The sequence below is a fragment of the Oryx dammah genome, unplaced genomic scaffold (genome assembly GCF_014754425.2).
Source record: "Oryx dammah isolate SB20612 unplaced genomic scaffold, SCBI_Odam_1.1 HiC_scaffold_11210, whole genome shotgun sequence".
Classification (NCBI taxonomy): Eukaryota; Metazoa; Chordata; class Mammalia; order Artiodactyla; family Bovidae; genus Oryx; species Oryx dammah.
In genome coordinates this window covers 990843-1004635 of record NW_024080603.1, presented here as the reverse complement: position 1 = coordinate 1004635, position 13793 = coordinate 990843, and the positions used below count along the sequence as shown (strand labels likewise).

Genomic DNA, 13793 nt, shown 5'->3' with positions numbered 1-13793 from the left:
CCATCTCTTTAAGAATTTTCCACAGTTCATTGTGATCTGCACAGTCAAAGGCTTTAGTATAGTCAGTGAAGCAGAAGTAGATGTTTTTCTTGAATTCTCTAGGTTTTTCTCTGTTCTAACAGATGTTAGCAGTTTGATTTCTGGTTCCTCGGCCTTTTCTAAATCCACCTGTACGTCTGGAAGTTCTCGGTTTACGTACTGTTGAAGCCTGGCTTGGAGCCTCTCTGGAGGCAATCAAAACAGAGTTCCAGAAGTATGTGAAACTCAAGGCATTTCTGACAGTCAGTCATTCCTTCTCAGTTTTCTGCCATCTGTTCCCAGGCTTGGCACAAACTATGTTAGTTATCTGCTGTCGCGTAACAGTTAACCCCAATTTAGCTTAAAACAACATTTATTGTCTCTCATACTTTCCAATGGTCAGTAATTCGGGAGCTGTGTAGCTGTTGTTGTGGCTTGGGGTTTCCCTAGAGGTCATGATGCAGACATCTGGAGGCTTGCCATGGCTGGAGGGCCCGCTTCTAAGGGGGCCCATCACACATTGGACAGACTGGTGCCGGCTCTTGGTCAGTTCTCTGCCACATGGGTTTCTCCAGAAGGCTTCTTGAGTATCCTCCCAACATGGCGGCTGACTTTCCCCGGAGCCTGTGATCCAAGAGGAAGCAAAGCTGAAGCCATGGTGCCTTTTATGCCCTTGCCTTGTCAGTCACACACAATATCCTATTGCTAACACAGGTCTGCTCTATTCACTGTGGGCAGCATCTACACAGAGGTGTGAGTACCAGGGTTAAGGATCCTTGGGGGCCATTCTGAGGGCGGGTCACCACTGAAACTTTGCAGAGAGGGGCTGTGGTTTTAGCTGACAAGGGAAGTGTAATTGCTGGACTTGCTAATAGCTAGTCCTAACAACAGACACAGGAATGCGGTTCAGGCCTGTGGCATGGATACACACCACTGTCCAAACACATTCTACCTGCTTGCTTTCGGTCTAGCCATCATGGCTGTCTAAGTTCAGACTGCCTTGTTTGGCCCCAGAATAAATTTGGGCAACTAACAAGCATTCGTGTTTTCCTTCTTCACTATCAATATGAATAACTCAGTTTCACGTTCTATTTTCAGTGAAAGAATTTCCTTAGCTATCTTCTCCTATGATTTATCTCAGTGTTTAACAGCCTTCAGGATTAGGTTTTTAAAATAGTCTTTTAATATTGGTTAAGTTGCTCTTCTTCAGTTGATGGCATCAGTGGCAGAAAGCAAGTGGCCGCTTCTCCTGTCAGAACTCCTCCATATACACAATGCCGTTAAGTTACTTCCTCTCTTCTGACAGACAGTTCCAATTTGGTTTACCTTTGCCTCGTGCTGACTGGGATGGGGATTGCCTGTATGTATGTGAATGTGTACTTTTTTTTCAGGAGGACTTCAAATGTACAGAAAATCAGAATGTAGAGTTCTCTGAAGAGCTCTCACGTCCCCAGTACTCACCTTCAACAGTTCCCTGACTCATGGCCAACCTGGTTTAGTGTCTTTTCTGCCCACTTCCCACCATATCACCTACCTCTCCCCAGCTGGATTATTTTGAAGCAAAGGGCAGAAATCTTCTCATTTTGGCCAAGAAAAATAGATGTTTTAATTGTGTTAAAGAAATTCTTGCCTTTAGGATTCCTCTTTTTGATTCTCAGCTGTCTGTGGGTAAAAGGCAAGATAAATGCCTTTAATTCAGCAAGGAACTCAGGGGCTTAGGGACATGATTGAAGGCAGAGAGAGGGGAAAATCCCCTTTCTGCAATTGCTAAGGCAGAAACATATGACTTGTGTGGCAGGAATGTGTGGCTGGGCCTCTAAACCTGTTTTTCTGGATTGTGAGGGTAGAAATATCAATAACCTCAGATATGCAGACTACACCTTATGGCAGAAAGTGAAGAAGAACTAAAGAACCTCTTGATTAAGGGGAAAGAGGAGAGTGAAAAAGTTGGCTTAAAATTCAACATTCAAGAAAACTAAGATCATGGCATCCGGTCCCATCATTGCATGGCAGATAGATGGGGAAACAATGCAAACAGCAACAGACTTTATTTCCTTGGGCTCCAAAATCACTGCAGATGGTGACTGCAGCCATGAAATTAAAAGACGCTTGCTCCTTGGAAGAAAAGCTATGACCAAACAAACAGCATATTAAAAAGCAGACACATTACTTTGCCAACAAATGTCCATCTAGTCAAACCTATGGTTTTTCCAGTAGTCATGTATGAATGTGAGAGTTGGACTATAAAGACAGCTGAGCACCAAAGAATTGATGCTTTTGAACTGTGGTGCTGGAGAAGACTCTTGAGAGTCCCTTGGACTGCAAAGAGATCCAACCAGTCCATCCTAAAGGAGATCAGTCCTGGGTGTTCATTGGAAGGACTGATGCTGAAGCTGAAACTCCAATACTATGGCCACCTGATATGAAGAACAGACTCGTTGGAAAAGACCCTGATGCTGGGAAAGATTGAGGGCAGAAGGAGAAGGGGAAGACAGAGGATGAGATGGTTGGATGGCATAACCAATTCGATGGACATGAGTTTGAGCCAGCTCCAGGGGATGGTGAAGGGCAGGGAAGTTTGGCGTGCTGAGGTCCATGGGATTGTAGAGAGTCAGACACGACTGAGTGGACTGAACACCACCATCACCACAGATCAGTCCCTGAAGAAGGGCCATGGTTTACAATTTCAAGCACACTCTGGAAATTAGGGGGCTTTCCAGGTGGCACTAGTGATAAAGAATTTGCTTGCCAATGCAGGAGACGCAAGAGATGTGGGTTGCTGCTAAGTTGCTTCAGTCGTGTCCGACTCTGTGTGACCCCACAGACGGCAGCCCACCAGGCTCCCCCGTCCCTGGGATTGTCCAAGCAAGAACACTGGAGTGGGTTGCCATTTCCTTCTCCAATGCATGAAAGTACAAAGTGAAAGTGAAGTCGCTCAGTCGTGTCCGACTCCCTGCGATCCCATGGACTGCAGCCTACCAGGCTCCTCCATCCATGGGATTTTCCAGGCAAGAGTACTGGAATGGGGTGCCATTGCCTTCTCCAAGAGATGTGGGTTAGATCCCTGAATTGGGAAGAGGAGGAAGTAGCGTCTCACTCCAGTGTTCTTCCTGGGAAAATCCCATGAACAGAAGAGCCTGGTGGGCTACAGTCTGTAGGGTCACAAAGAGCCGGACCCGATTGAGCATACAAACAATGCCAAGGCCATCTGGGAATTAGAGCTTCCGGATGCAGTGCTGCAGCGTGACACTAGAGGGCACCATATACCAAAGGAAACATCTGGCTCTGCTAAAGCCAAGCAGAAATCACCTTGCTTTTAAACCCTAAGAGCAAAGCACACCAAGGTCATATGTATTTTGCATCTCTAGAATCAGATTACAATTACAACATTATAATCTTCAATATTAAAAATTTTCCCTGCCAATTGAATTTTCCAAGTAAATTATTTTGGGTTGAATATGATTTAGATATAATATTGCTGAGACCCACATATTTTGTAAGACTTACCCATTTTAGTACATTTAAAACTTCAGCAGTTTAACCTGAAAATAGTTCCAAATTCAAACTCTTTATATTCTCAGAAATAACTGTTGTCTGTCTCTTCGATGAAACAAATTTTGTATGTGGAATAAATGCAAATCAAATACTTCTTTGGACAATTAAACCCGACAAGGCTCAACTCTTTGAGGAGCTTAGTTTCCCTTTCTGAGGCATTTGTTCATTAATCCATCCATCAGCACAGATTTCTTTTTATAATCTATAATGAATAAATTTATTGTCCTACAAAAATCATTGTCTAGAAATATTGGAATACAAGAAAAGATATTTGCAGTCAGGTGTCTGGTGGTCAACAGCCAGGTTTCCAAGCTTTTCCTTCATATGCTTGACGCTGTGCTAAATAATGTGGAGTGCAAGGATGAACCAACTATCAATTCTGCCCATTCAGTCTGGAGAGTGAGGAGTATGTGGGCAGACCCAAAAAGAAAAAGTGATAAAAAAAGAAAAGGAGGTGCTCTAGGGGACAAGTGAGAGCAGAGGTGGGCACCTGTCAGAGGAAAGGGTGAGCAGCTGGGAAGCTTGCAAGAAAACTTCTAAGAGGAGATATTTGAACGGAGCCTCGAGGAGTGACAGAATTAGCTTTCCAGGTGCTGGGCCCCGAACAGCTAAGGCAGGGAAGAAGGAGAGAGCACAGCATTTTGGTCAGTTTGTAGGCAGGTCAGATGGATGAATGGCCAGGAAATTGGGTGTTGATTTGTGTTTTAGATTAACTACTCTTGAGAGCAGAATGAAAGAGAATAGTGAGTAGAGAGAGCAGTAAGGAAGCTATCACAGTAACGAGACTCCAGATCACCAAGTCCTGTAGGTGGTGAAGGATGGAGAGAAATGGATGAATTCAACTGATATTTACAAATGGTGCCAGATGCTGGGTGACGGGAGCAGAAGGAGCAAGTGGGTGGGGAGACGGTGTGGGTTTGGCTTTGGTCCTCACTGAGTGTGAGAAGCTTGTGTGACACTCTTAGGAATGGGGTCCAACAGGCGGTTGGATAGTGGTTTTGGAGATTAGTAGAGAACTCTGGGCCAAAAGATATGATTTGGGGAGTGACTGAAATTTTAAGTGTTAGTCACTCAGTCACGTCCGACTCATTTTGACCCCATGGACAGGCTCTGCTGTCCATGGGATTCTCCAGGCACAAATACTGGAGTGGGTTACTATTCACTCCTCCAGGGGACCTTCCCAACCCAGGGATCAAACGTGGGTCTCCTATATTGCAGGCAGATTCTCCACTGTCTGAACCACCAGGGAAATGATCAGCTCAGTTCAGTCGCTCAGTCGTGTCCAACTCTTTGCGACCCCACGAATCGCAGCCTGCCAGGCCTCCCTGTCCATCACCAACTCCTGGAGTTCACTCAGACTCACGTCCATCAAGTCAGTGATGCCATCCACCCATCTCATCCTCCGTCGTCCCCTTCTCCTCCTCCCCCAATCCCTACCAGCATCAGAGTCTTTTCCAAAGAGTCAACTCTTCGCATCAGGTGGCCAAAGTACTGGAATTTCAGCTTTAGCATCATTCCTTCCAAAGAAATCCCAGGGCTGATCTCCTTCAGAATGGACTGGTTGGATCTCCTTGCAGTCCAAGGGACTCTCAAGAGTCTTCTCCAACACCACAGTTCAAAAGCATCAATTCTTCAGTGTTCAGCTTTCTTCACAGTCCAACTCTCACATCCATACGTGACCACTGGAAAAACCATAGCCTTGACTAGACGGACCTTTGTTGGCAAAGTAATATCTCTGCTTTTGAATATGCTATCTAGGTTGGTCATAACTTTTCTTCCAAGGAGTAAGCATCTTTTAATTTCATGGCTGCAGTCACCATCTGCAGTGATTTTGGAGCCCAAAAAAATAAAGTCTGACACTGTTTCCACTGTTTCCCCATCTATTTCCCATGAAGTGATGGGACCAGATGCCATGATCTTCATTTTCTGAATGTTGAGCTTTAAGCCAACTTTTTCACTCTCTTCTTTCACGTTCATCAAGAGGCTTTTTAGTTCCTCTTCACTTTCTGCCATAAGGGTGGTGTCATCTGCATATCTGAGGTTATTCATATTTCTCCCGGCAATCTTGATTCCAGCTTGTGCTTCTTCCAGCCCAGCGTTTCTCATGATGTACTCTGCATAGAAGTTAAATAAGCAGGATGACAATATACAGCCTTGATATACTCCTTTTCCTATTTGGAACCAGTCTGTTGTTCCATGTCCAGTTCTAACTGTTGCTTCCTGACCTGCATACAGATTTCTCAAGAGGCAGGTCAGGTGGTCTGGTATTCCTATCTCTTTCAGAATTTTCCACAGTTTATTGTGATCCACACAGTCAAAGGCTTTGGCATAGTCAATAAAGCATAAATAAATGTTTTTCTGGAATTCTCTTGCTTTTTCCACGATCCAGCGGATGTTGGCAATTTGATCTCTGGTTCCTCTGCCTTTTCTAAAACCAGCTTGAACATCTGGACGTTCATGGTTCACGTATTGCTGAAGCCTGGCTTGGAGAATTTTGAGCATTACTTTACTACTGTGTGAGATGAGTGCAATTGTGTGGTAGTTTGAGCATTCTTTGGCATTGCCTCTCTTTGGGATTGGAATGAAAACTAACCTTTTCCAGTCCTGTGGCCACCGCTGAGTTTTCCAAATTTGCTGGCATATTGAGTGCAGCACTTTCACAGCATCATCTTTCAGGATTTGAAATAGCTCAACTGGAATTTCATCACCTCCACTAGCTTTGTTCATAGTGATGCTTTCTAAGGCCCACTTGACTTCACATTCCAGGATGTCTGGCTCTAGATGAGTGATCACACCATCGTGATTATCTGGGTCATGAAGACCTTTTTTGTACAGTTCTTCTGTATATTCTTGCCCCCTCTTCTTAATATCTTCTGCTTCTGTTAGGTCCAGACCATTTCTGTCCTTTGTCAAGCCCATCTTTGCATGAAATGTTCCCTTGGTATCTCTAATTTTCTTGAAGAGATCTCTTGTCTTTCCCATTCTGTTGTAAATGATAGGAGTGGCTAAAATTGCCAACATTTAGGAGTCAAAGAAATTGCATTCGGAAATGAGCAGATCAGGAGAGTATAGTCACAAAGCCATAGGGGAGTTCTTGGTTAGAAGACCCAACATGAAAAAGACACAGTGTTTCCTGCATTCTCTCTACTTAACACAACCCCAGTACAAAAAGCAATCAGATTTGCTGGGCAAGGTTCTTCCCCTGTATTGACCCAGGGCCTAGCATAACATTAGTACCTGACAAATATTTCCTGATTATATGTAGGGATATGCATCCAATGGAATAATACATGATCTCAGCGAAGAATGGGGTAGATCTATCTGTGTTGATATAGTAAGGTTTATTTTTAATTTTTATTTTTACTTTACAATACTGTATTGGTTTTGCCATACATTGACATGAATCCGCCACGGGTGTACATGAGTTCCCAGTCCTGAACCCCCCTCCCACCTCCCTAAGATTTATATTAATTAAAAAAACAAAGTGCACATGTGTTAATGCTTTCATGTGTGTGCATGCTAAGTTGCTTCAGTGGTATCTGACTCTCTGTAACTCTTCAGACTGTAGCCCACAAAGTTCCTCTGTCTATAGGATTCTCCAGGAGTGAGTTGCCATGCCCCCTTCCAGGGGATCTTCCCTACTCAAGAACCAAACCTGAGTCCCTTAGGTCTCCTGCATTGGCAGGTGGGTTCTTTACCATTAGTGCCACCTGGGAAGCCAATAATATTACATATAATTATATAAATGATAAATGTATCTTTTTTTCTATAAGGATAATAATAGCTGATACAAAAAGCACTCAGTATGTTCCAGGCACCTGTTTAATCCTTTCTGTTGGGTAGGCAGTACTGTGATCCTGTTTAAACAGATTGGGAAATGGGGACACAGTGGAGGCGACTAGCCCAGGATCCCACAGCTAATCGGGGACAGAGGTGAGAGCTGGAGATGGGCAGTCCACGCTTTCCACGATCCTGCTTCTCACGCAGGTAAGTGTTACCTGGGAAGAACTCGGGTGGGACATGGTGGAGAGAAGTTTACTTTTATTTCACACTCCTGAGTATTCAGAACACTATTTTACCACAAGCATTATTACTTTCATCATAAAAAAAGCTAATTTAAAATTATTTTTTTGAGAACTGAGCTTTAGGTACAAGGTGACAGAGTCTCTGGGGACCTCTCAGGAGGTCCTGTGGGCTGCCTGATGACGAGAGGGATGGGCGTGGGCTGGCTGAGGACACAGCCCAACTGGCTTGTGAAAGGAGATACAAGGGGATAACTGGTTACTTTCCATATAACCCAAGTTGAGCACAGGCAGCGTTGAAAGCACAGTGGCCAGTCTCTGGCTTTGGTTTTTCCAGTAACTTTTGCTTTGGTAAGTTTCTCTCACTTGGAAATTCCCCGCCGTGGATTCCTGCATACATGGCTTCAAGGGCTTCATCCCATTGATTTTTCTGTCTTTCCTTTTTAAATTAGGCAATATAGTACAATAACTGAAAAAGTTAAAATCAGTTTGAAAGGGGTAAATGAGAAATCCTACTCCCAACTTCTCTGTTTCCATCTTGACCCTTGTAGCTACTACTTTTTTCTTTCTTTCTTTTGTAAACTTTCAGTGATTGCTTAGGCACATTCAAGTATATATGCACATATATATTCTTCTTTTTTTTTTTTTTACTGTGCCTCTCCGCATGTGGGAGATCTTTGTTCCCTGATCAGGGAACACATATATATCCTTATTTTTATTTTTTTCCTACATACTCAGAGTCACTGTTTTTTCCCTTTCTAAACTGGCACGCACAGAGCTTTCTCACTGCCACCTCCTTTTTTTAGAGTTAAATAAGTCCCTGTCTATTGCATGGGTTTAACGGGTGTTCTCTGAGTGTGTTCCCTTGACTTCACTGTTGGCCTTGCTGAGGAGTCTCCAGGTTTGAACCAGTGTTTCTTCTCTGCTTCTCTATATTTAGATTTCTTTCCAATCAGCAACTTCCTAGCAACTGACTGCATTTGTACCCACATTCCCCTTAATGAAGGGTAACTGGAGGCTTTACTTCTTCGCCTTCTCCTCCAGGGCACACAGTGAGGGCCAGCCCTTTCTGGATGGCCCTTGGGGTAGCAGCTCACACCTGTTCCTTTTCCTGGTTAAAAAACAAGCTCGGAGTTATTTCCACTTGAATCTCTTGTCACTGGCAGTTTTCATCTTCTTGGAAACAGGTGTGCTGAGGCAGAACCCCCCCCGCCACCTCCCCGGGTATAAATGGTTAGAGTTTAATTGTATAAACACCTGTTGATGGAGCCCTGCGTTGGCTGAACAGTTATGAAGTTACATGTTTCCTTTCTCTTTTTGTTTATTTTTTAACCTGTGTTTTATCATGGCTCTGAATTTGTTGTCTGATTGCTAACTTCCAAACACTCTGAACCAGCTCCATCATGGAGGAGAGGGGATTAGGGGAAGAGGAAAAAACTCACCCGCAGAGATCTCTGGAGCTTGCCCTAGAGAGGCAGAACACTTGGTTAATTGAGGATTATCCTGCTTTAACAGTCATCCCTTGGGGTGTGAGCTGAGCAGGGGATGGCAATATTTCGTTTTAATGAAGGTGTTGGTGTTTCTCCACCGGCTTATCCTTCACAAGCGTTTTCTCCCTGGCTTTGGTGGCCCACCCTGGAGTGCTCCCCTCTGCTGCCAGCATGCCCACCCAGCTGGAGACTGCCATGGACATCATGATTAGAACCTTCCACCGCTACTCCTGCAGGGAAGGAGACAGGTTCAAGCTCAACAAGGAGGAGCTGAAGATGCTCCTGCAGCAAGAGCTCACGGAATTCCTCTCGGTGAGTCCGGTTGTCCTCCCCGTTCAGGTGAGGGTGGAAGCCGTGCCCATCCAGGGACAGCCTCTGTGCCCACCGTCTCCTGGGTTCTGTCCACACCATGTAATTCCTATCGAGATTCTAAATCCCGGGGAGCAAACACTAGGACCTTTGCTGTGTCTGTGGGCACATATCCCTTTCCATGGTGTCTGGGGTGGGGGGTGGGGGAGGCGGGTAGGGTTTCCAGGTGTTGGAAATTATATTTGAGGCTTTTGTCAATTATTCAATGTCGTAGTGCAGCAAAAGTACAGCCAGTTATACTTGGTTGGAGCTATAGTTACACCAGTGACATAACCTGGAGCTCTATCCAGCCGTCTGTAAATGAGTAAATATAATGTTTGGGGCCAGAAATGAAGCCAGGGGTACTGCACGCTGTGGTAGCAAATTTCCTAGTGAATGATAAACACTAGCAAGTTTGTCAGCCAAGAACAAGCTGATTGGGACTGAGGCAAGAGATGTGTGGCCTGTGAACAGCAAACAGATTTACATCTCAAAACAGGCAGGAGTTGAATAAATCCACAGGTGAAACCTTACAATGGAGTGTTTGGAGCCTACCCTGAGGAAAATGCTCACTCTGGTGTTTTTGGAGCTTTGGAGTTTTAGTACACGTTGTAGCCTGGCATGATGTTATTCTGTCCAAACGCTGTGTTAAAACAGTAGTAATTATGACAATCCCTTATCCCCACCCTCTATGGGAAAAAATTTAAGAAATTTAACATACAATACCTTTTTAGTGATTTTAGGAGTCCCCAAGAACATTTTTATTTTTCAAATTCAATTTGGCAACTGTCATGTAACATTTAGAATAAAAGACTCAGCAAGTGAAACTTGGCACATTGATTTATTCAAGTGAAATTTGTGATTGTTTTTGATTGAATTGATCAGTTTAGTTTAAATGTCCAGCCATTTAGTGGTTGGCAGCTAATAAGAGGACAATGGGGAATTCTTGGAGGAAATGAACTATACTTTGGGAAACATTTCTCATCAACCTCTAATTATAGGAAAAGTGGGTGCTGCATAGCCGCATACTTTCTGAACCTTGTGTTCCTCAATGGGCTCCTTGCTTTCCTTTCCACCAATAAAATAGAGTCATTCTTATAAGATCTACCCTTTATTGGGTGCCTCTGTTTTGTTTTGTGATACACAAAACAGGCTGTCGGATAATATATAATATGATATGCTTTATTGGGGACAATACTTATACCAAAAAAGTATTCATTGTTCATCTGAACTCCATGTTTGATTGAGTGTCCTGAATTGTTATTTGCTAAATCTAACAACCTCGTGCTAAGTGCTCATAAAAGTGTATTGAGATATCCCCTCAATTTGTAGGAGATATTATTCTACTCATTTGATGAAAAAGGAAATATTAACACGTTAAGTGATTTGCTGCAAGTCTTGTTGTTGGTAAATGGCAGAGTCACTCACGCTCCCTGGTTGGCTTCAAAGCTCCCTTCTTTTCATGTCCCCCCACGCCCCCCGACCACTGCTGCCTCCCCCCCGTTCTGGCCCTCCACCTGTGCTATCTGGTAAATGCATTATTCAGCAGCAGCAGCTCACTTTGATGTGTTGCTGTTTGCTCCTCTTGGTGTTTAGGTCTGAGGACTATATGGACTGGGGGCGGAGGCCCAGACTCATTTAGAATGTGTGCCCGGGTTCACACTCACCTGCAAACAGGCTCTTGGAAATTGCTTTTGATGCTATAAATGGAAATGGAGACTTTAACGTAAAGGGAAGGGGTGATTTCAGTTGTCATGAACCTCAAAACCTGGGAGTTAGAAGCTTTCTTTTTCCTTTTAGTGCCAGAAGGATCCCGAGCTCGTTGATAAGATGATGCAGGACCTGGATGTCAACAAGGACAAACAAGTGGATTTTAATGAATTCGTGGTCATGGTGGCAGCGCTGATGGCCACTTGTAATAACTACTTTGTAGAACAACTGAAGAAGAAAGGAAAGGAAAGACAAGTAGTAAGCTAATACAAAGGCAGAAATATATCCACAGTTACTGTTCGTCTGTTCCTTCCAGAGCCATAGTCACAGTAATGCCATTTATAGGTATGATATACATGTATTATAATCAGTTGCTAGGATTATTAGGTGATGTATACGTTAATAAATTGATTTAATAAATATTCCAAATCTTGTATGCCCTACTTGGAATTTTCCTATGTGTATGGAATTTTCCTATTTTTATTGAAGTGTAGTTGGTTTTCAATGTTGTGTTAGTTTGAGGTCTATATCAAAGTCATTCAGCTATATATATATGTGTGTGTGTATATATATTCATTTATATATATATATCTTATATATCTTTTTTCAATTTTTTCCAATAAAGGTTTTACAAGATATTGAATATAGTTCCTGGTGCTATTCAGCAGGTCCTTTTTATTTACCTATTTTTTATATAGTAGTATGTATCTATTAATCTCAGTTAAAAATGTTATATGGTTTTTTTGTCTGTTAAAGAGAGAGCATCACAAAAATTAGCTCTTTCAAGTGAGACTAGAACTTAGCAGATTTCTCACAGATGTTCATCACCCTTCAGTTGTACTTTGAATTGATCCTATCAAAGAAATAAATTGGTTCTTGCATCCTCTTGTGATTCAGCTTCAAGAGGAAGAAGCTGTGGGTCTGGAAGCAGAAAGACCGAGAAGTGGGAAGAAGCGCTGGCTTTCGCAGTGAGTTAGCTCAGGACCTCTGGAGAAGGAAATGGCAACCCACTCCAGTATTGCCTGGAGATTCCCATGGATAGAGGAGCCTGGTGGGCTACAGTCCACGGGGTCGCAAAGAGTCCGACATGACTGAGTGACTTAACTTTCAACTTTCAACTTAGCTCAGGGAAGGGCTAAGTCCAGGGCTAAGGCGTTCGGTCACCCTTGGGGGCTGGTGGAGAATTACTGACTTGCCCCTGCTGCTGCTGCTGCTGCTGCTGCTGCTGCTGCTAAGTCGCTTCAGTCGTGTCCGACTCTGTGCGACCCCATAGATGGCAGCTCACCAGGCTCCCCCGTCCCTGGGATTCTCCAGGCAAGAACACTGGAGTGGGTTGCCATTTCCTTCTCCAATGCATGAAAGTGAAAAGTGAAAGTGAAGTCGCTCAGTCCTGTCCGACTCTTAGCGACCCCAAGGACTGCAGCCCACCAGGCTCCTCCGCCCGTGGGATTTTCCAGGTAAGAGTGCTGGAGTGGGGTGCCATGCCCCTGGGGTCACGTAATTCTGAGGCAAGCGTCTTGCGGTTTCCATTGGGCTGAGTTTCCGTGGCCAGTGGGGAGGAGGGCTTCCTGCACCTGCTCTGGGCTCCCGTCCCTTCCCGGTCCTCTGCAAAGCCCCTCCCATGTGTCCTGCGCCTCTCAAATAAACTACGACTCAGGGTCTGCTTGGAGGAGACTCCAACTGTGATGGATCCTTTGGAGAATTTAAGAAAGGGAATGGTGTGATTCTATTTTTAAGTCCTTGTCCCAGCTGTGGTGTGAAGAAAGAGCTAGAAAGAGGGCAAGTGTGGAAGAGGCCGTGGGCTGTCTTCTGAGGGAGAAACAATGGCATCTCAGGCTGGAATCGGAGCAGGGAAGATGAAAAGCAGCAGCTGAATTTGCTATCTTTTGGAGGAGAGAGTGATAGGGCTTTCGGAGGGATTGGTAACGAGGCATAGAAAAGAGAGCAGTCCAGGACCGTAGGGTGGGCACTCTATTGCCTATCTGATATCCACTCCCCCTGTCTTCCACATACTAAAGCCCTGGTTTGTGCAGGGTAGCAATGTGCTGAGCTAAAAAGTCTTATTCCCCAGCCTCTCTTACATCTGAAGTGGAGCTTGTAACACAGTTCTGGACAATGAGAAATAAGCAGAAATCTACTAGGAGTTTTGGGGAATTTTTGCTATTTCCGTACAGGCTCCGTGCCTTACCTTGTTAATTCCTTCCTTTTCTTTCCATTGGCATGTAGCTGTGAGGCTGGAGGTGGGGCTGCCATCTTGCGACCATGAGGACAGGGAAGAAAAAAGGAGCCGGGACACTGTTGGCTGAGAGGAAACAATAACTGCACAGCCCTGGCCTGCCTGCCTCTGGTCCTCTCGTTATGTGAAAGCAAACAAAAACTGCTCCTTGGTTAAGCTGGATTCCGTTATACACAGGTGAATGTAATCCCTAATATTTAGATTTTGGCTCAAGCAGATGATGTACTTTACAGAATGGGAAAGACTAGGGTAGGAGCAGCTTTGTGTGGGGACATATGGGAAATAGCTCTGTTTGAGATTCCTGTTGGACATCCAAGTGGAGGTATCACATGAGTGGTTGGATATAGGACCTAGTCCAGATCTCAGATTAAACAAGAGACTGGGAATACAGATTTGGGAGCCATTAGCATCTAG

General features: G+C 44.2%; 1 protein-coding gene across 1 annotated transcript; it reads left to right on the top strand.

Moving 5' to 3' along the window:
• The first annotated feature begins 8806 nt into the window (after positions 1-8806).
• Positions 8807-11790, top strand: LOC120860946 (protein S100-Z-like). The gene is made up of 2 exons (XM_040236656.1): positions 8807-9397; positions 11234-11790. Exons 1-2 carry the CDS (start codon positions 9257-9259, stop codon positions 11408-11410), a joined length of 318 nt encoding a protein of 105 aa, XP_040092590.1. The 5' UTR covers positions 8807-9256; the 3' UTR covers positions 11411-11790.
• Positions 11791-13793: the final 2003 nt, after the last annotated feature.